The following is a 21820-nucleotide window of genomic DNA, read 5'->3' on the forward strand; positions in this document are numbered from 1 at the left end:
TGTTTTTATTAACTTTTGAAGTTGTTATGAAATCTCATTTTCTCAGGCCTATAGTGCCATGAGAGTTTAACAACAGCAGCAGCATCTCTTTCGTTCCGCTCAGCCCCACATCTTTTCCATCATTGTCTTTATACCTTATTATTATTTCTCTGATTTTTAAAAATTCCCCTTCTTTCTTTCTTTTGTTCTTTCTTTCAGAAACTACACGTCTTCAAGAAAACTCTGCAGGCACTGATCTACCCAATTTCATCCACAACACCCCATAATTTCGAGGTGTGGACAGCAACTGCACCCACCTACTGCCATGAGTGTGAGGGTCTGTTGTGGGGCATCGCCCGGCAGGGGATGCGCTGCTCTGAGTGTGGGGTTAAATGCCATGAGAAGTGCCAGGACCTGCTCAATGCAGATTGTTTACAAAGTAAGGAAGTACATTCGTTTATATACTGACACTAAGCTGCTTTGTATTCTACATTCAATAATTCATTAATGCAACATATCTTGGCGTTTTTAGTATGCTTGCTCATGGGTGTTTGTTGATTTATCATTCATAATTAACATGATTCAAATGTTTTTTGGCTAATAAACAAGGAGTAGATTAATTACTACAGTGTGCAGCAACCAAAAACATATTTCTTCTGGAAATCTGGTCAGTGCACACATTATTTTTGGTTTAATTATTTTCTCTCCCCAGTTTTCTAAATATCACCAGTAAGCTGAAAGCCTGAAGTATTAGTGAATGGTGTTAAAGGGTTTTGTTAAATGCATATTACATATGTCCTTGTACTCATAGCTACATGGTACATTTACAGTGCTCTGTCAGTCACTGGCACTCATTACAATCTCCAGTCAGGTTTTTCAATCAGCAACAGCCCTGTTGTGACCGTGTAGACTAATTTGAACAATGTGACATGGAAGCTCCAGGATGATCCGCACGGCAATCCTCACTCACTCTAAGTGGATTAGCTACACCCCGGCTGTTACAAAACTCAATGTTTTATAACACGTTCATACTAGCATAACAGTGTTTTATAGTTCAAACCGTGATTCATCTTTATCACATTCATCTGCACATGAATGCGCTGCTGATATGCAGTGTGATACTGGGATCAGATATAGAAAATTAACCGGTACAACTTCCTCTTTTGTCTTGCAGATGCATAAAAATCATGCACACACACGTGCATGCGCGCGCACACACACTCCATCATTATTATATAAATTACTGATTTGGCTTTGCCATAAATGCTCAGAATCAAACGTGCAAACTTTACTCTTCATGCACACTTAGAGATGCTGATTTTAGAGAAAAATAGGGTAGCAGCGTCTTTGCAACTAGAGAAAAACTGATGATTGCCCAGCAATTGCATTGAGTTTTTTCATATTCAGCAAATGATTGGAAGTTGCTGTGCGACCAGCTATCAACCACTTTTGCAACGTAATTGGACAAGTTGTCTTGTGGGAGGCAGCCTGTCTTTCAACAAATGGGCTCAGACTGAATGTAAATAATTGCAGTCTAATTTCTAAACACTGATGTATTGCCAACACATTGCAATCAATCTGAGCCAATGAATGAAACTCGTCCGTGACATGTGTCTTTGCAGTAAGGGATTTGGCTCAACTTTGTGGATGTAGATGGCAAAAAAATTGCAATTTTTGCTCATTTACTGCAGTTAATTGCCATCTTATCATAAGCAGATAGCATATAATTGCTAACTTGACCCCATTCAATTGCAAACTGAGGGCAGACCGACTGTATCCTATTACCATTTTAACTTCTTGACGAACCAAAACTGCTTTGCAGATGGTGACCGACTGCACATGCCACAGACTCCAGCCATTGTTTTCCATAGTGTGACTGTAGCAAGCCTAGTGCTCAATATTATACATAGAGTATACAAACTACTTAGTATTTTTTTTTCCAGGGGCAGTGGAGAAGAGCTCCAAGCATGGGGCAGAAGATAAAACCCAGAATATCATCATGGCTATGAAGGAACGCATGAAGATAAGGGAGAAGAACCGCCCTGAAGTATTTGAAGTGATCCAGGAGATGTTCCACATTTCCAAAGAGGACTTCAGCAGCCATCTGAAAACAGCCAAGCAGGCTGTGTTGGAAGGGACCTCTAAGTGGTCAGCCAAAATCAGCATAACAGGTTAGCCCAATTTCTCATCATACCAGAAAGTTCATCGTCCATGAAAATATCAAAAATGGGTCATAGCATACCAGCAATGATATGGATTTTTTTTAATTCCCTCTCATTTACACATTAGTCATCAGTTAGCAGATGACTGATAAGTGCTTCTCAGTCAGTAATGTCTGCTATGAGTGACCCTTGACTCAAAAAGCAATTCAACAAAACTGTCAGAGGCCTTCTCAAATGACAAGCAATGTTATTTTAACGAGTTTCATCTCATTAATAATCTCTCTGACACCAGACCACAAGCAGAAACACATATTTATTCATCTGCAGAAAGAGAAATTGATTTGGTAGTTTGAGGAGAGATAATTTGCTTTTAATACCATGAGGGTTATTACTGGAAATAATATAATAAATTATTTTTCCGGTCATCTTGTAGATGACTGCGAAAGAATTCTTGCAATCATCCACTGTCTAATTGATTTGTGTAGCACAAAAGGAAGCTATGTATTTTTGATAATGCTTGATTTTTGTATCTAGTGCTAATAAAAACAAGAAAAAGTTATCAGGTTTGCCATGATGCTTCCCAAATGTTAAATGATGGCACATTAAGTACAAAGCATCAGAGATGTTGTAATAAAGAGGCTATAATGACTTATTATTACAGTTGAACAGTAATTTCTGCAACTGAAAGAGAGCTTTATGTCTTTTTCACGACCATGGTGATCGTTTTTACAGTTATACTGACACAACTTTGCAGAATATACTTTGAAAATGAGACCCCCAAAAGCAGCACCTCAAGCTTTCTCAGATATGCCAGTCAAAAATGTCTTGCCTCGGAGTGCGATTTGACAGCATTTTACTACATATTCAGATGGAAAACATTTATTCTGCTGAGGTGGTGGGGTAAGGTGTAGGGGATCGAGGATCAGGGCTCGGGGGTGGATTATCAGTTCCACAGGTTACATAGTAGTTAGGTGTGTCAGACTGAACACTTTCTCCTTTTTGGTGTCCTAAATGCAAAATTAATATGATCCAGTTTTGTTTTTTTTCTTACCTAACTTCCTGTTTTTTGTTTCTTTTGTTAAACAAAACTAACCAGCTGAACTAAACATTTTTTTTGTTCACATTTAATTGTGGGCGTCTTTGCCTCTTTGATTGTAAAACCTCAGCTGTGTTTTGTTGTTTATATGGTCTGTGCTGCAACACACAAACACATAAAAAAAGAAATAAAGCCATAAGCATGAAATATAAACATCTGCTGTTAAAATATTTTCAGTACAGGACTTCCTATTCTTCTCTGAAGATAGTTCTAGATGACCATGTTAAGGTTTATATCGCTCTGCAGAGTAAATCTGGGACATGCATCTAATTTCCGGGATTAAACATTTCTCCCATGTATGTTGACTGGCTTCTGAAAGAAGGTCAGAAAGTTATATTTGTAATGTGGCCGCGGACAGCGATCCATCTCTGAGGCAACTGTGCCAGGTCCAGCTCATTTATTGCCCACCTTGCATTTCTCACAGTGTCAATACAGCAGAGAGAAATGGCAACAGAGAAGGTGAGGCGACAAATGGAGATGTAGGGAAAAACAGGCAGAGGACTGGGAGAGCAGAAAAGGAGAAAAAATAAGAGTGAAAGAGACGTGACAAAGACCCATGGTTACCTCAGTTGATTTTCCGGGGGAATTATCGAATACTCCATTTTAGAATGTAGGCAATACGATTTTATTTATTTACTCTATCAGTCATTAGATAAAAACAGACTGGGATTAACTGTGCAGCACAGACAGTGAGCGTGGGGTGTTCTGTGTTTGTTGAATGTGCACAGTAAATTTGAACCTTTGCCACCCATAAACTAATTTTACATTTGAAAGTCTGAAGCACCCTTTTTCACACAAGTTATCCATCTTTATCCATATTTCTTATATTATTTCATAGCAATGTTGTTTTGAGATGATGTTTCTTATGAGGCAAATATGCAACCAGGCTCCTCTGTTTGGTATCAGTTCCTCATACTAAAAACACAGCATTTTATGCTTCAGTGTTAGTCAAGCAGGCAGTATGGGAATGAATTAATCGTATTTCTCTATTGAAGAGCTTCACAACAATTAATTGGTTTCTGAGATGATTAAATTCTCGTGAAATGTAACAATTCTCAGAGTAATTTCTCATTTTTTACTGTTAAACAGGAGTGTGCATAAAAAGCAGAAATGCAGACTAGGTTTAAATTAGTTTTTGTGTATACTAGAGAAAATTTAAAACCAAACAGCCACATGGGATTCACAGACAGGATTCAATAGAATTTAAGTTTTATAAACAGATTTTGTTGTGGGTTAAAATGCTGTGAATGCTGTGAAACACCTAATTTGGCTCTGGTTTATTCTGTTTAACAGAGGGAAGTAGCAAGAAATCAAAAGCTGGCTTTCACAGACAGAGCTAAGATATTAGAAGTGTTCAGATGAGGGTAGTGACACTCTCTTTTATGGCAGTCTTCCATCAGAGGGATTTGCAGTCCATTTGTTATTGTTTGGGAAATGTACACAAGTAATTGTGCAAAAATTGAACACGGCGAGTGGCGAATTTAAAACGCTGCTTATGATGTAAAAAAAATGTTTTATAACAGCAGCATGTCATGTCTGGGATTGAATTCGTATATAAAAAGGTGTGAGGGCAGCGGGTTTACTTGCCATTGGATAATTTTAACAAGTGCTTTATCTTAAGCATACATGTGACCCCTTTAAGCATATGTCAGTTTCTCAGACCTCTCCTTTACTACAGCATGCCCTGAATTCTGAGTACCCCCAGAGCAGGCATGCAAGCCGTGACTCCCCAAACCTTTCTAGCCTGCCCACCAGCTCCTGTCAGCATTGAGCTGAAGGATATATATGTACCCTGAATTATTTAGACTGTCACTTATGCATATTTAATGCTGCAGTGTCCTTTTTCCCTTTTATGGCATGGTGAAATACTACTGTCTCTCCTCTGCACCTTCCTCTGTGTGTGGAAGTGAGATTCAGAATCAATGAGTTTTCTCTGAAACTCAGCAGTGGGCATAAACACAGAGGTGGAAACCTCATATAGCCTAGACGTAGGAAGGGATAATCCATAGACAACACATACAAAAAACAATGAATAATGGCTGTTGTCAAGGAGCCAGAGAGCTGCTTTGTTGCATTGGCTATTGCAGGCTGAGTGTGGCAAAACAAGCAATTTCTTTAGTCGGGATGTGAGAAACGTGCAGCTTCTCAGGCACACTCTGAAGCAGGTTCTTAGTGCCCAAAGGACTTAAAAACCTAAAAGAATGACATATTAAATATGCTTAATTTGAGTGATAACTTAAAAAACTGTTTTAGAAACACACCATGCTAAATACAATGCTGCTTCAGAGGGCATATTTAAGCAGTGCTATTTATGCCAGAGAAGTCAAACATTCAAAACTATGTCATATTTACAGCTTGTAGTACTTAAATGACCCTCCACTGATTTCCAGTTATCTCCTGTCTCCAGTTATGAGTGCGCAGGGTTTACAGGCCAAGGATAAAACGGGCTCCAGCGACCCTTATGTAACCGTCCAGGTGGGCAAGACCAAACGCAGGACGAAGACCATCTTTGGAAACCTCAATCCAGTCTGGGATGAGAAGTTTAACTTGTGAGTTCTCTCGATAAATTTGACCTCTGCCTGACCAGATAATACTCAGTGAGATTAAGAATGATCTGTTCAAGGGAAGTCTTAAGACATCTTAACAAGCCCCCCCACCCCCCTTTTTTTTATTACTGACTCTTACCTGAAAGCTGTGTTATGACATGTTACACACCAGCCTCAGGCATTCATCAAGGCGAATCACACAGGTCATAACCCTGCTGATTCAACAATGAAATGAATGAAAGCTTTACTGCTTTAGTTGCATGCGCTTATCATTTTTCTCCATTTCGCTTATTATTGTTAATATAGTCTATTCTCTTAGGTCTGCTAGCTAGCTGGCTTGACAAAATACAAAGCCCCAAGCAGAAACAATGAGTATCAGAACAGTGGTTCAACTTTTTTGTTAAGGCAGGTTCCCATCATAGCCCATGAAAGATGGCATTAGTACCATCACTTGAAACAGTGAACTTTTATTCTGGCCAAAATCAACTGATAGCATATCATGTCCATTAGAGTTTGCTCTTTGATACACTGGGGGGTTGTCCATGCCTCCCACAACACCCCATGACAACTGAGATAGGCTCCAGGACCCCTGTGATCCTGAAATGGATAAGAAGCTACGAAAATTGATGGAAATTAGAGCTTTAAACTTTAAACTTGAATCATTTAAACACAATAATCAAGAAGTGGTTTTCTAGTAAGTCTGACTTTGTTCCATAATGATAGATGGAGGATGTGGATGTGAAAGTAAAATGCATTTTGTTGTTATAAGTGTAGTCTTATTGCATCGCTTTGGTCACCTCTCTTCCTTTCAGTTAATATTCTTTATATTCCTAATTATGTCCACACACAAAAAATTTAGCTGTTAAAATATATCACTAATCTAAAACTAAGTAAATTGTAATAAAAAGTTTAAACTAGCTTTCAGGAAACTATTTTGAACCTAAGCTTTATTCCCAAATCGATAGTTTAGAAAATACAAACACCTGGCTCTTTTATAAACCCTGTGGGAAGCTTGCCGTCTTTACCTTAATTAACTATCTTTCATTTAGATGAGTACCAGAATTGAAAAAAACTAAAGTATAAAAAGGAAAGTGGATTTCTTCCACTTAGTAGCTGCAAAGCTTAAACATAGTATATGACATTAGTTTTTCACTAGTGCTGTGTGATGCCTCGCACACCAGATACATGGCTTCCCATGATTATTGCAGTGAAAAGTAATAATAGTAAGTGCACCCCAAACTGATTTTTAAATACTAATTATTCCTGTAATAATCAAATATTTAGATATTTAGCCTTTCTAGGTGTCTTTGTTAAAACTAATAGAAAAACTACATGCACATATAATTTGACCCAAGTTTGGCCCCAGTCCACAAAGCTTCAGCAAAGTAGTGCATATTTATTTCTTTTCCTTTTTTCTTTTCAGTTTAGCTTTAATAATCCTCTGTTTGTAGATAGGGTACTGTTAAAGGATCACAGAGGGTTTTTCATGTTGACTTAGAGCAGCTAATGGCATTTTTCATTTCTACTAACACTAAATTTTCCGGTGTTTATTTATTTTTATTTTTTTTGCTGTCTTTGCCTGTAATACTCATGTGTTCCTCTTTTCATGTAAAATTAAAGTGTTTTTTTTATGATTCTGTTTTGGACTGCTTAGTGCTCATGATATTAAATATACTTATAATAATCATAATAACTTCTTAGCATATGGTTGTACTTGTGTCCTTTGGAGATTTTCTGAATGTTTGTGTGTTTTAAGCTAGTCACAAACAAGATTCCACACCTGTAATGAGACTCCAGTTGTGGCTGTAATAAAGCTCTTTCCTATTACTACAGGGATGTAGATTAATAGAGCGATACATTACTGTGTACTTGGCAGAGAGCAAAGTCCCAGACTAGTGCGGCAGCAGCAGCCAGTGCTTTCCCCAGAAAGGGATTAGCTAAAAAAAAAAAATCCCCAAAAACTGCAGAACTGTTTTCTCTCTGGCCATCACATCCAAGATGTCATTAGAACAAAATGTAATCTCTCAGTTTTAATTCCAGAGAACAGTTTGACCCCAGAAGTGCTTTGGTCAACGATGTTCTGTTTAGCAGCGTCATTATTGTGAAGCATCTGTCAGCTGCACATATGTGAGGATGCAGTGAATATTTTACAGTGGAACTTATAACTCACAAATAAATAATCCCTGCTATGAATGCTTAGCAGTGATCCCGGTGAAATGTTCAGCTTTATTCTGATACATTTAGTAGGTAGTAGGGGAAAAGTAAAACTAGAGGTACAGAATAAAGGTCATGCAGTGTCTTGAGGTAAATCTTCCTGCCAGGCAGGGAGACGTTCTCCAAAAGTATGGACATGATAGGCGTTTACACTCACTGAAACACAACAAAAAAATTATTTAATTTAAAAAAACCTAATATTCTTATGCAAGAATTGTTCTCCATATGCCATGTAGAAAATGCTCGCAAGAATGTGTGTATTTGAGCTTATATTTATGCTTCAATTGTACATTTGCCTGCCATTCCGCTCTGCTGAATACCCCAACCTGATGAGCTGCCACTGAATATGCCTTTACTACTATTGGTGTTTATGTTACTGTTGTTTTTTTGGGTTTTTTGACCTGACGTAATCAACCTCTAACTTCCAGTGAATGTCATAACGCTACCGACCGCATCAAGGTGCGTGTGTGGGATGAGGACGATGACATCAAATCACGGGTGAAGCAACATTTCAAGCGCGAGTCAGATGATTTCCTGGGCCAGACCATCATCGAGGTTCGCACTCTCAGTGGGGAGATGGACGTATGGTACAATCTAGGTACGTTACTGTTATCTGAAAATGTGATGACATCTTAACTTCAATTACTTTTTGTGATGTACAACATGAATACAATGCCCAGGTTTTGACTTTTATTCATTTATCAAAGTGTTAGACTTTCAAATGGTAATATTGCCCCAACACAATTGACCATACCAAAGAAAACCCCAACTAAATAACTAAAAAATTTAAATAAAGGATGCACATACATACCCGGCTTCCCCTTTTAATGCAGTGTTGGGCTTGTTTGTTTGACGCTTGCTCCGTTCTGTATGTTAGTAGGGAACGCGGTTTCTTGCTGCTGTCCCAGCCTCAGGCTTTTTTGTATACATGTAGACAAGCAAGGAGGTGTGCCCTTTCTGCCTCAGGCTTTCGAAGTGTGCATGTTGAAGGGCAGCGAAGTCTCAGAACAGAGCCATGTGCAGAAAATAAACTACTACAGTTGGAATAATTTTCTTTGACTAATGTGATCCTGACTGAAATTGGGTTTTGGATTAAGATGTGTGGCGGGGTAGGTTTGAGGGGTATGGATGTAGAGTCGTTACCAAAATATATATAAATATATATATATATATATTGCAATCATTATTATGATTATTGCACATTTTGCAAAGTTCACACAGTATGACAGCAATGCAGCCTCATTTAACCGCTCGATGTTTTCCCCCTTCGCTTTCCTGTTACATTGCTGTTAACTGCTTGTGAGATATAATGTGGTTTAGCTGTGGCCACCATTACTGTCCATGTGCTGTCTTTCACTGTATCTGCTCTCATATATCACTGGTTTCACAATGTTGCATGAGGTTGAATGGCAGCATAATGGAAGATCGCACTTTTGCTGAAGTATTACGACTGGCGGGTGTTGTCTTTGTTTGCCTCTCGAGCTAAACGGAAGCAATTTGTGGTAATAGTGACCCCTTCCCACTGCTGCTGCTCTATGCCTTTTTAAATGTCCGCAATGAATGTTTAAACAGGCCTTTGCTGGTGTGGGTGTCCACCCCTCCAGCTGTTCTCCTCTCTAAGCCTCTTCAGATCCACTTCAGTCTGGTCCTTTGCGTTTGTGTCTGTCCCTTTGTGATGTTATTATTTTTTACTTGTCTGTCTCTTGAACAACTGACTGCAGAGGAAAATTTCACTGCTTTGACACAGAACAGTTGAACTGTATATGAGAGCACAGAGGGGTGCCAGTTAAATGTCTGTAAAGAACCCCCACAGTGTCATTACCTACCAGACCTGTCAGTGTCTAATCCATCATTCTTCTGGTTCTGTGTTTCACTGGATGTGGATGTGTAGAGTCAGGTGGACCCCCCAACATGAATTATCCCAGTATGCAGTGGGACTCGATGTGCCAAATAAATTCTTTAACTTTGTGGGAATGATGCATGCTTCCCTCATGTGCTGAGGTGATGATGGTGGAAGAGAGTGATGTCCAATAAATCCTTCCATTCATGTTTAGCTGTTTTGATATCTGTCAACTGTAAAGGCCATAGCGTCATTCATTATTTTCATGCTCATCAAACCACTGAGTGACCCTTCATGCCCTACAGATGGGACCAGTGTCTCTCTGGAAGAGACCACTCCCATGAGGAAAGAAATATTTCATCTTGGGATAAAAGAGATCACCTGAAAACAACTTTGTATTGATTTGCGCTGACCCTTCTTTCTAAGGTGAAAAATAAACCCAGTCCGTACCTGCAAATTACTCTCCACAGAGTCACCCAATCTCCTTACTGTAGGGGTCGGTTTCCTTTATTTGTCACATGTAGTCTTTGAGTGTTGATATTTGATAGTGGAGAATTAAACCCACATGGTTATTGTATGTCATTATAAGTGTCATTAAGGCCTCTCGCCAAGGTTTCTGTGTCAGATTATGTCATAGATGTATTATATTGTTAGTCTTTGAATGTTTTACACAGTGTTCCTGATTTTTTTTAACATTTGTCACTTTCATGTTTCACATTGTCAAAGAAATTTTAACATTCCAAAATGATAATCCAAGTAAACACAACTGGAGTTTTAAAATATATATATTTTTATTAATTAAGGGAAAAAGCTATTCAAAACTACCTGGCCCTGTGTGAAAAAGTAATTGTTAAATCATGAATTAACTGTGATTAACCACATTTTTTGGAAAGAGTTCAGTTCAGTTTCACTAGCCACACTTAGGTTTGATTATTGCTTAATATTGCTAGACCTGTTGAATCAAGAAATGATGCAAATAGAACCTGTCTGACAAAGTGAAGTAGACTAAAAGATCTAAAAAAGCAACACATCCAGTGATGTAAAAGACTCACTGTCATTTATCACAAATGCTTGATTGCAGTTCTTGCTACCAAAGGTGGCACAACCAGGTATGAGGTTTAGGCAATTACTTTTTCACATAAGACCAGCTAGGTTTGAACAACTTTTTTTTTCCCTGACAAATGAAATTTAAAAACTCCATTTTGTATTTACTTGGGTTATCTTTGCCTAATAGTATAAGTTGTTTGATGATCTGAACAATTTAAGTGTGACTAATATGCAAAAAAAAAACAAAAACTAAGGAATTCCACAGGGAGGAAGCTTTTTTTCACAGCACTGTATGTCTCTTCCTTCCTTGGTCAAGGACAGATTTATAAGTGATGGACATTATTAAATTTGATGTTCTTTTTCAGAGTGAGGTCACTTCTTACAGGCTTGAGCTTGTATCTCTCGCTCTCGCTCTTTTTCTCTCCCTCTCATCCGTTTTTTTTTTTACCGTGTGCAACAAAACTTGTAGAGATTAATGTGCTTTAGGTCTTTAACTTGTTTCACCATCTGCTATTGAGAAGAAAAAAATTGTCAAAATCAATGGCCCGCAATTTAGAAAGCTGCGCAGAGTAAAAAGAACAAATTACCAGTCCATACTAGTCAATCTGGCGCACGATAACCACACTGCATAGCTCAAAATAAAGAAAATAAAAATTGCACCCTGTGTTTTGTATGGAATTAAAATTGAACAAATATTGCCATCTACTCTCCTGATAATTTTAAGTTATTCTAAATGTCTAATCCAGCTCGGTAATGTTTTACAGATAAAAGAACTGACAAATCTGCAGTATCTGGTGCCATCAGACTCAAGATCAGCGTGGAAATGAAAGGGGAGGAGAACGTGGTTCCTCCTCATGGCCAGTACACCTGTTTACACGAGGTAATCAGCATTTGATCTGGTACTAGGAAAGGTTGCTGCTCTAATCCACTAATCATTGCAACAGTTCTAAGCATCATGTTTATAAAGACAGTTACAGCTATGATAAGGTTTTTCATCAGCTGGCATGCACCACCCAAAAAAACTGTCATGACACCGTGCTCTATCACCCTAACCTGTTCCTCTCTTATCTCTCGTGCCACTCACAGAACCTTTTCCACTATCTGACCGAGGTGAAGAACAGCGGGGTAGTGAAGATCCCGCAGGTGAAAGGGGAAGAGGCGTGGAAGGTCTACTTTGACGATGTGTCGCAGGAGATAGTGGATGAGTTTGCCATGAGATACGGAGTGGAATCCATCTATCAGGCTATGACGTTAGTACCACCCTGATCTATGGCCTTTTACCTCACCAATCTGTCAGTGTCTCATTTACCAGAGTGGAAGGAGAAAAGGAGATGTGAGAAGGACAAGTGAAGGAGAACTGGAGTAGTAAAGATGTCTCCTCAGCAGAATCAGAGCTTGGAGAACTATCGAGCTCCCAAGTTTGATTGATTAATTGTTGGTCTCATGGAAAAACCTCCTAACCTGCCTTTGTCACATTGATCATGGGCACACAAACAGCATTGTTATCCTCCTTGCTTGTGCCGGTGATCCTCTGTGACCCTTTCTGTCTATAAATGTTTATCTCTTTGTCTCCATCGTGACCCCCAAACACATTCACCTGCAGTGACACCACTGGAAACATTAAAACCTTTAAATATTGATCAAGGTCATGCAGTGACATTTGACATTGTGCTGTGTTAAAGCAATTGTTAACACTTTAGAAGTCTGCACAATACATGTATCCATCATCCAGTTCACTAGCAGCAGATTTAATTTTTTGTCTTTGCACAGCATATTTACTTAATCCTCTAAGCTTCAACCCAGATGCACTATTTTACATTTCCAAGTTTATTTTTGTATTGTATGTGGCCCAGCTGAATGGATTTCCCCTGTTCTAAAATATTTGTGTTTATTATACTGTCTTATAAAAACTCTCTTTTACACTGTTATTTAAACTCTACATTTATAGCTTGTTTCCACCACAGAGACAAAGTGAATGCAAACACTTGTTGCTCTTTGTGACATTGACTGAGCTAGTCAGGAACTACTGCAGTGACATTGGTACGAAAAATAACTCTGATCTTTAATTAAGGTTTACTTCTCCGTTTTAATTGTCTATACATGAGCCTGGCTATCTTAAAGCTATATAAGCTCATGTAAAACTTAGTATGTTTAAGCTATCTCTTGCTTGACTATATGCCAAAGTTTGAGGCCGTTTCATAACTTCAAAATAAAATATCCTGAAATTTTTTATCATACCAACAGACCAAATTGAAACCCACCTGGATCACCCTATCATCAAAAATAAGGTTCAGCAGTTTCAAAGCTGCCATTAAAACCTCCTCTGCTATTTCTACAGTCTGATAACAATCCCATATTATATATTTATGAAACTGGTACATGTCCATGCTAGTCTCTGAATATAGTTGAAGTTGACATATTGATACAATAAACATCACAATATAGAGACACCAAAAAATAGTATATTCAATTTTTTTGCTACTGTGGTATTATTGTTTTGAAATTAAAAAGACATGCATTAATAAGGTGTTATAGATGCATAATTGCTAAAAATTGGTCATTTGAGCCAGATGGTTGCTAGGCAACATCATAATATTTGATATAGATGAGGTCCTTTAGGTGCTTACTGTGTACCTGTGTGCCAAGTTGGGTTGCTAAGCTCTTCCTCGTGCAGTCAAAGAGAGATTTCAAGTGTTCAACTTCTGTAGATGCATATTAGATGTTATTGTCATGACTCAAAAAGGATCAAGTGTTTTTGATGTTATAGCTGGATAAATGCTATAAATGAGACATTTTAGCCCATTGGTAGGTGGCTGCTAGGGAACAAGATCATGTCAGAATATTTGATGTAGATAAAAATTCTCAAGATGTGCCTGTGTGCCAAGTATGTGAACTATTGTCAAGGAGCTGTTCATGGATTGGCAGATTGAGATTTTCTGTGTTTTAGGGGAGATACCTATATGGGGATTTAATTAAAATTTTGCATTAATAATTTATGTATATATCTAAAATAGTGTATTATAGTAAGATACTTTTCAGTATATCACGTAGGCAGGTAAACACAGAAAATAAAGCAACCTTTACCAGTTGAAATAAAAAATGGGGGTTTTAGAATTAAACAGGTAAAGATAGTCGCTTGCATTATATCAGCTATTATCTCTTGTTTGCTAATGACTTTTACTGCAGTAATTCATTAATAATGAGTCATTGAGTATCTCTGCAGTCTGCTTTCTGTATGAGCTGTTGTTTGAAAAGCACCACCGAAGTGCACCTTTTAAGCTCTGTTCCCCCTGCACTTGTTGGGCAGTCCCACTAGCTGACTATGTAATTAACTGCTGCCTAACTAAATCAGACCCTAATTACACACAGATTGTTTGCAAATTGAATGGAAGGCTCAACTCATATTTTTGCTTTCAAGTTTGAAAATCAAGTGATCAAAGAGGACTGAGAATTATTTTCAAATTATTTGCTTAAAATTTGTTAATGTCATTTATTAACCCCTGACCTCTGAGTATGTTTGATTCTCGCACCACCTACTCTCTTACCGACAATGATTGAACCCTGTGGACTTTTCTCCTGCTAGCCCTGTAGGGCAAACATGCAGCTGACTTTCTTTTTAACCTTGCAAAGTCAGTTTTAATTGTTTCCAAAATCCTTCAGTTGTTATCATAGAATATCCACACAAGAAAGGGGTGCAGCTGCTACAACAACAGCCCAAATATAGCACAAGCATAGTTGACATGTTGGATCATATTGGTTCAGCAAACTGATGGAGAGTTGCTAGCTGACATGTTGTTGATTCACTGTGACAGTCCATTGTATCATATGAGGGATAGCTACGTTATTTAAGGGCAGTAAGTGGCCTGATTACCCGCTTTATCAGGTGGAGTTAATGCTTCAGGCTTGAACCTTGTTTAACCATGGTGTTTCTCATTATGTTTCATCAGGAATTTATGAAAGGTCCTACCTTTCTGTTTTCTTCATCACTGAACCTTGACTCCGAGTAACTCCTGACATCATGAGTGCATAAATCACAGCAGCTGTGAAGGCTCACTTTCCCTCCGGTGCCCTTTACAACAACTCCCGGCATACCCCTCCCTCATTTTCATTTTTCTTCATCACACTCTATCACCACTCCCCTGTCTCTCTGTCCGCATCTCTCATCATCGTTTTTTTCATTTTTCCTAGCTATCTGAACCCATTAAATGATATGTGAGTGTGTAATACATCTCACCCGCTGGTAAAAAACCAAAGCAGGATAACTTTAGGGGAGGCAATGTCTTCCCTCTTGAAAATAGGCTCAGGAGATCCAGCTCTAAAAGCACCATGGGAATTCAGCGGATGCCATCATCACTCTCTTTGCATCATTCACTTTGCTCTCCTAACCCCAAGTGCTCCTGGGTAATTTGGAGGCTGAAAGCAGAGTAATTAAATCGGCCTCCCAATGAGAACATGTTTGTGTTTTTGTGTGTGTGTGTGTGTGTGTGTGTGTGTGTGTGTGTGTGTGTGTGTGTGTGTGTGTGTGTGTGTGTGTGTGTGTGTGTCCGCTCTACAAAGAAGAAGGGGGAGTAAATCTGCTACCGTTACTCCACATAACTCTGTGGAAGTGATGACTCACTCAGCAAGATGTTCTTAGTTTCAAAATGTCTGTTTTCAGTCTCAATGCCCGACTCTTAGACATGCTCAAATCTGTGGATTTGAATCCTATTAAATTCATAATACCACCATGTGAAAAAAACGCCACTAAAAATAAAAATCTTGAATTCAAAACCTTAAATGAGAGCATATATGTGTGTATCTCATCTTTACTATTCCGTCAATAGTAATTGGCGCAATGTAATGTGCATTAATGTGTACATTGTAGGCATTTAAGCTTCAACTAATTTTAACTGCGTCGCATTGTTGGCTACAGCAGCACATCGTGTCTTGTATGTATTTGTATATCCCCATCACTGTGCCTTGAAGCTCACTGGCAACGTCATTAGATATACCTGTTCAACTGTTAGTTAATACAAATACCTAATCAGCCAATCACATGGCAGCAACTCAGTGCTTTAAGGCAAGTAGAAATAGATGAGACAACCTGTCCAGTTCTTTTACAGCCCAGATTTCGACTCTGTGACAAATCAATTGGTTCCTAAATATTTTTCCAACCCATGTAATAGGAACATGTAATACTTTAAATTATCATAAATGTAATTTGGTGATATGTAAGGGCATGCAAAGTTGTAATCTTTAAGGTAGTATCTAAAGCTGTAAGACTGAAGTACAATATTTGGCTCAAAGGTAGTGGCGCTAAAATATACTAAATGTATAAAGTTCAGCTCATTTTATCTTGCTTTAAGCTCCCATGCATCCAAATGTTTGTTTGCTATGGGTCATGCCTGAGGCTGAAAAGGCAGCTCAAGTGTGCATGGTTTTGAGATGCATTAAGGTAAACATACAGATTATTGCACCTATTAATTTTATATGCGGTATACTATCTAGAATAACAACATCCTGCTGCATTATGATTTAAGATGCATTCCAAATGGCTTGTGGAGCAGCAGGACGGAGTGTTAAAAGGAGCATATGCTCCTCACTCAGGCAGAGATCCCTGCTCAAACTAGGCCTCTCAGGCTCCACCACTTAATTACTGCTGGGTAGCGCTGCTCAGATGTGTGTAGAGAGAAAGGGCAAGTTCATGCCAAATCCAAAGTGGCATGTGCCGCTGTTACTGTGTGTAGTCTAAAAGTCACAGAATCAAAAAAGGATCTAGGGAGATTAGAAAAGGTAGCAGGAAGATGTCAAGTTTGCAGCAGTAAAAGAGCTCTCATTCATTTCCATCCTCACCCTCTCCCTTGCTTTATTTTTAAAGCACAATCCAGTACTGAGATCTAATTTTTGTTGGGCTGATTTCAGCTAGGCAGTTCAAATACTGTGCTGGAGTCTATCTCTGTGATATTTAAAATACAGGATTAATGGTTCTCAGTTAAATTTACACGTTTAATTTCTCCTCCTTTGAACCTCCCTTGATTTACTATTAAACCTATATGCTCCATCTGTTACTTATGTCGTTAACAGTATAGGTTATACAGCTCAGTCTGATTTATGACACAATTTTCTATAGATACTCATTGAAGACACATTTTACTGCATGAAGAGGGGCAGTGGTCTACTTGCACTAACTAACTCTTCCAACAGAAGTAATTGTTTGGAACATTAAAATATGTTCTCCCTTCAGCCATAGGAAGCTGAAATATGATTAGGAAATACTCTACTGCTCTATGTCTTCTCACTTTCTTTTTTATTGTGGTTACTGCAGTAGCACAGAATATTTTTCAGCCTTTTTTCTCACCTTTGTAACTTAGCACATGCATTTTCTCGCCACTATGTAAGGGCGTGTTGAGCTCTTGATGCTTCTTTCTGAAATTGCACAGTTGACGTGGGATCTTAAGTTGTACTTTTTCATGTAATTGTTTTATGTTCCCTTGTGAAGAAATCATGCCTTTTTTTTCTTAGTCTCTCAGACACTTGTTGTAGGATAATAGCTGTTTATTCTCCTCTGCAGGCATTTCTCTTGTCTGTCCGCCAAATACATGTGTCCTGGGGTGCCAGCAGTGATGAGCAACCTGCTTGCTAATATCAATTCCTACTTCGCCCATCCCACTACCACCACCACAACCACTGCCTCTGCTTCAGACCGATTTGCTGCCTCTAACTTTGGGGTAAGTACACATAATACTTTCTTGCTGTCTGCCAACCGTAGTGTAATATAGTGTTCATAAAAAAATGTAATTTCTATTGGCAACAGTCAGACTTAAGTGACATGTTTCACTTTTCTACAAGCTGATATTGAACTGTTGACTTCACTATTTGTTTTTAATAGTTCTTGTGGAAGATAAGTTTTGTATAAAATCAGCAACATCTCAGAAGTTAATGTTGTAAGGCATCATATAATATTTTTAGCCAGCAAGCTGATGCTGGCAATATAGCAAAATGACAAAATTTTGTTCCAGCAAATAAAACTGAATTACTAGAAGCAAAGATATGCTCCACACCGTGCAGTGGTTTTTTAGGCACAATACTTTTGAGGTGATACTCCAAACTGAATTATACAATTCTGTCCTTGCAGAGGGAGAAATTTGTCAAATTACTGGACCAGCTGCACAACTCGTTAAGGATCGACCTCTCCAAATATCGGGTATGTATTAGATTTTTACATGTGGTGTGTGTGTTTGTGTGAAGTCATGTTTTTGTGGCATCTGTCACTACAAAAATGTGATGTTGGTAATGTTTGACAGTTTGATATCTACTTGTTTTACATATGTACATATGCACATCAGGCATTTTATTAAGTATACCTGTCTACTACTGGGTTTAACCCACTTTTGCTGTGATGTTTGTGGTGCTTGGTTGGTATTAAGGAGTCCAAAGTTAACTGTTGATACAAGAAGGAAAGATCCATGCTTTCACGTTGTTTATGCCAAATTCTGGCTCTATCATCTGAATGTCACAACAGAAATTGGCATGATAGGATCGTGTGGGAAAATCAGCAGTTTCTGAAATACTCAGACCAGCCTATCTGACACTTTCAACGCGTCACGTAAAAAGTTACATGATTCACCTTTCTTCCCCATTCTGTTCCTCAGTTTAGCTTCAGCAGGTCATCTTGTCTGTGTTCACACCCCTTAATGCAGTTGCTGCTATCCAATTGGCTGATTAGGTATTTGTACTAACTAATTATTGAACAGGTATATCTAATGGAGCAGCCAGGGAGTGTATTTGTTGGATGGTAATATATGTGTCTCATCTAATATACTGCCATACCATTACACTTTTTTTTTTTTACAAAAAACAAAAAAAGGTACCTGTGTTAAAAAAATGTAAAGATCTATTCTGTTTCTTAAGTGTTTGCTGTGTTCGAATGTTTATTAAAGTATTCAAGCATATGCTCGGCTTACCAGCACAGAACGTCAGTCTTGGAAGGTAAGCTGACCCAAAACCTCTGAGAAATCATGCTGTTTATACAGAAGCACAAGAAGATGACAGGGGCAGTGGGGATACATATAGGTGTTAAACAGATACAAAAGGTAAAACATCAAGGGTCTGGAAGACAGCCCTGGGGGTGGCAACATCAAAGACATAGACGTACACAGGTAAAACAAAGGAGTGATACGGTTGAAGTACAAAACACTCTAGGGAGTAGACAACTGCCTTCTGGATACAAGGATTGTGACTAAGGCAAAAATATTCTGAGAATAGTGAGTCTGTCTCAATATTATTCATCACTTGGCATTTTCTTTTCTATGTTCCCCATTGGCGTAAAGATGGTCTAAGTACCCATTATATCACAAATTCCAGGTGGAGTCACCTTTGTTTGGACAACATTATCCTTTGACTATCTAGTGTGGCATGGTGACACTTTGTTGTTAATGCCAAATGCATGTGAATTCTTCTTTTTCTTGGATACAGTTCCTTCTTAGATGGATCTTAATCCCAAGTGTAAAGGTGTTAAATGTGCTAAATATTGGGAATTAAGGTGAGGTAAATGTCATTGGTAAATGTTGTGATGTCATGCCAAGGATGACATTTACCAAGTGGACTATGTACAATATTAATAGTATGAAGCTGTGCTGAGAGAAGTGAAAACCTAAAAAGCATGATCTGGAAAAGAATAATTATAGATATACATTGTCTATATTTAGACATAGACATTATGGCATTTATTGTTGATGCCATAATTAACAAAATTGTTGCATCAAATGTACAAAAACATGGCCTCTCAGTTTTTGCAGTTTTCTCAGCCCCTGGTAGATCCAGGCACATAAACATCAGTAATCAGCCCACAATGTCAAGAGGCCATTCAACATCTCAAAAATAGTGGTCCACTTAGTGCAATAAAGAGACCCAGTAAAGAGTGTCCAGCACTCTGCCTCTGGTAATGGACATCCTGAAAATATCTATAAAGTAGGCTGTTAGCTCCATTTTTTTTCCTACCTGGAGACTATAATCTGCAGACAAATATGAATTTATTGTTACTGTTATAAAGAACAAAGATATTTCATAAGTGCTAAATCCTAAAGTGGGCTCTTAATTAATGAGGCAATCATGTCTTTTTCCTTTTTCCTTTGATGCTTCATCTGCAGTGTCCAGCGTCAGAAACTTCTTCATTAAATTAACTATACAGTTTAGCAGCAAGGGACAGACTGCAGAAAAGAACAACCTACTAATTAGGTTTTCTAAAGGAACAATCAGATTGCCTTACTGGGAATCACGGTTACGATTTATCAAAATGTTGTATCATGAGGCAATACTATAAATGTCTGTTACGGGTGCAAGCTAGTTCAGTCCTTTAAAGTGTCCTGTAATAAATCTTTGTGGATATTATCAGTTTTATTAATACTATGGTATAGAGATATCGATTCAGATCTATAGTATAGTGACCCTAGTGTTAAACTGGTCTGGTCTCGGGAAACGTGCTTCTAATATTTTGTCTGTTGCACATGGTGGGAAATATCATTTCACTATATGAGCCCAGTGGAGGTCACACTTGTGCGCCTATTTATTGTATGATATTGGTTCATACATCAGGGTCGTTTGCCTGGACATTGTTCCTGAACAGTGCACATCAGGCAGCTTCTTTCTGTGAGCCTGATTGTCCTGCTTTATGTAAAATTTCCTGGTTGACTTGTTAAAGCCATAGCATGAACGCGTTTGATGTAAACTGCTCTCACCGTTATACATTATTACACGTCTCTATGTCCTCACTGGCATGTTGTCTTGCTTCTGCTTTACGTTGTTTTCTGCACAGTGATAGATGTATCACTGACTACTGAAGTAGAAAAATATATTGTGTATATATGTATATTTTTCTCTCTCCCCCTTTTTCTCTGTCTATTTAATACATTTGCACACAAGCCCACTATACTGCCATGTACACACAGGTATGCACCTGAGAGCAGGCAGTTCCACGCTTCTCTCTCGCTGGAGGCAGGAAACAGTGAACTGTAGCTGAAAGATGACCCTCTCACCTTTAATGTAACACAAAAGGCAATGTGTCGTTAAGTGGGTGATTGCTTCAGTTCCCCTGTTTTTTGCCATAGCCATCGGTGTGAAGCCACATGTGATTAAAGACACACCCGAAAAGCAGCAGTGTGCACCTAAACGGTAGACGGAGAATGAAGTTGCAAACAGTGAGGGAGGGATCGCGAGGATTTGGAAAGAGAAGTGGATGAAAGAAGCAGAGAAGGAGTTGGAGGAGAAAGGATTTGGACAAAGAGGGAGACATTTGGAAGGAATGAGATGGATTTGGAAAGAGCGGGGAGGAGTAACAGATGACGAATGAAGTATGGGCGGTCGACAGAGAAGGAGAGAGAGTTAAGTGTAGGAGAGATGGCCTCTCTTATTTTCAGATGGCCTGGTCATCTGGCAATGACACGTTCACTGAGAGAAGTCACAGTATATCGCACTGGCTTCACCTGCCAGCACTGCCCTGCTGCTCTCTTGTCAAACCTGCCACAGACCAGTGGTTCATGCACACACATCCACATCCACACACAGTTTATACCTTCTCTTTCATTCTCTCACTTTCTGAAGCCATCCCACAGAGCCCGCCTGCCACTATTGGACAGTAATAAGATTCAGATCTGGCTTCTCCGCCCGCTCACAGTATGGATTTCCCTATAATGACATTCTGAGGGAGATTGAGTTTGCTTTTGTAAAACAGAGGACTTGAATCAGCAGAGAGGAAGCCAGGTTGCAAGTGCCACTCTACATTTTGCTACATATGCGTTTCTTCCCATTCAACTTTAGTGTGACACTCCTGATACACGGTGCCACCTCATATGGCCAGTCTGTCCCAGCTGGGATTTCACTGGGGTTCACTGGGTCGTCCATAAAATCTCAGTATTTAGAGCACGATGTGGGCTGAGTTTGGGCAGTTTGATATAAAGTG

The 21820-nt window shown here is 38.8% G+C and overlaps 1 protein-coding gene across 1 annotated transcript in view; it reads left to right on the forward strand.

The window, feature by feature from the left end:
* LOC116325564 (protein unc-13 homolog C-like) overlaps nt 1-21820 on the forward strand; it is a 96142-nt gene that overhangs the window by 18982 nt on the left and 55340 nt on the right. The window contains exons 6-13 of the mRNA XM_039612389.1: nt 199-418; nt 1923-2150; nt 5645-5786; nt 8426-8595; nt 11649-11764; nt 11971-12134; nt 17435-17591; nt 17999-18067. Coding sequence (XP_039468323.1) covers nt 199-418; nt 1923-2150; nt 5645-5786; nt 8426-8595; nt 11649-11764; nt 11971-12134; nt 17435-17591; nt 17999-18067 — 1266 coding nt within the window. The remainder of the gene's footprint in view (nt 1-198; nt 419-1922; nt 2151-5644; nt 5787-8425; nt 8596-11648; nt 11765-11970; nt 12135-17434; nt 17592-17998; nt 18068-21820) is intronic.

The sequence above is a fragment of the Oreochromis aureus genome, linkage group 1 (genome assembly GCF_013358895.1).
Source record: "Oreochromis aureus strain Israel breed Guangdong linkage group 1, ZZ_aureus, whole genome shotgun sequence".
Classification (NCBI taxonomy): Eukaryota; Metazoa; Chordata; class Actinopteri; order Cichliformes; family Cichlidae; genus Oreochromis; species Oreochromis aureus.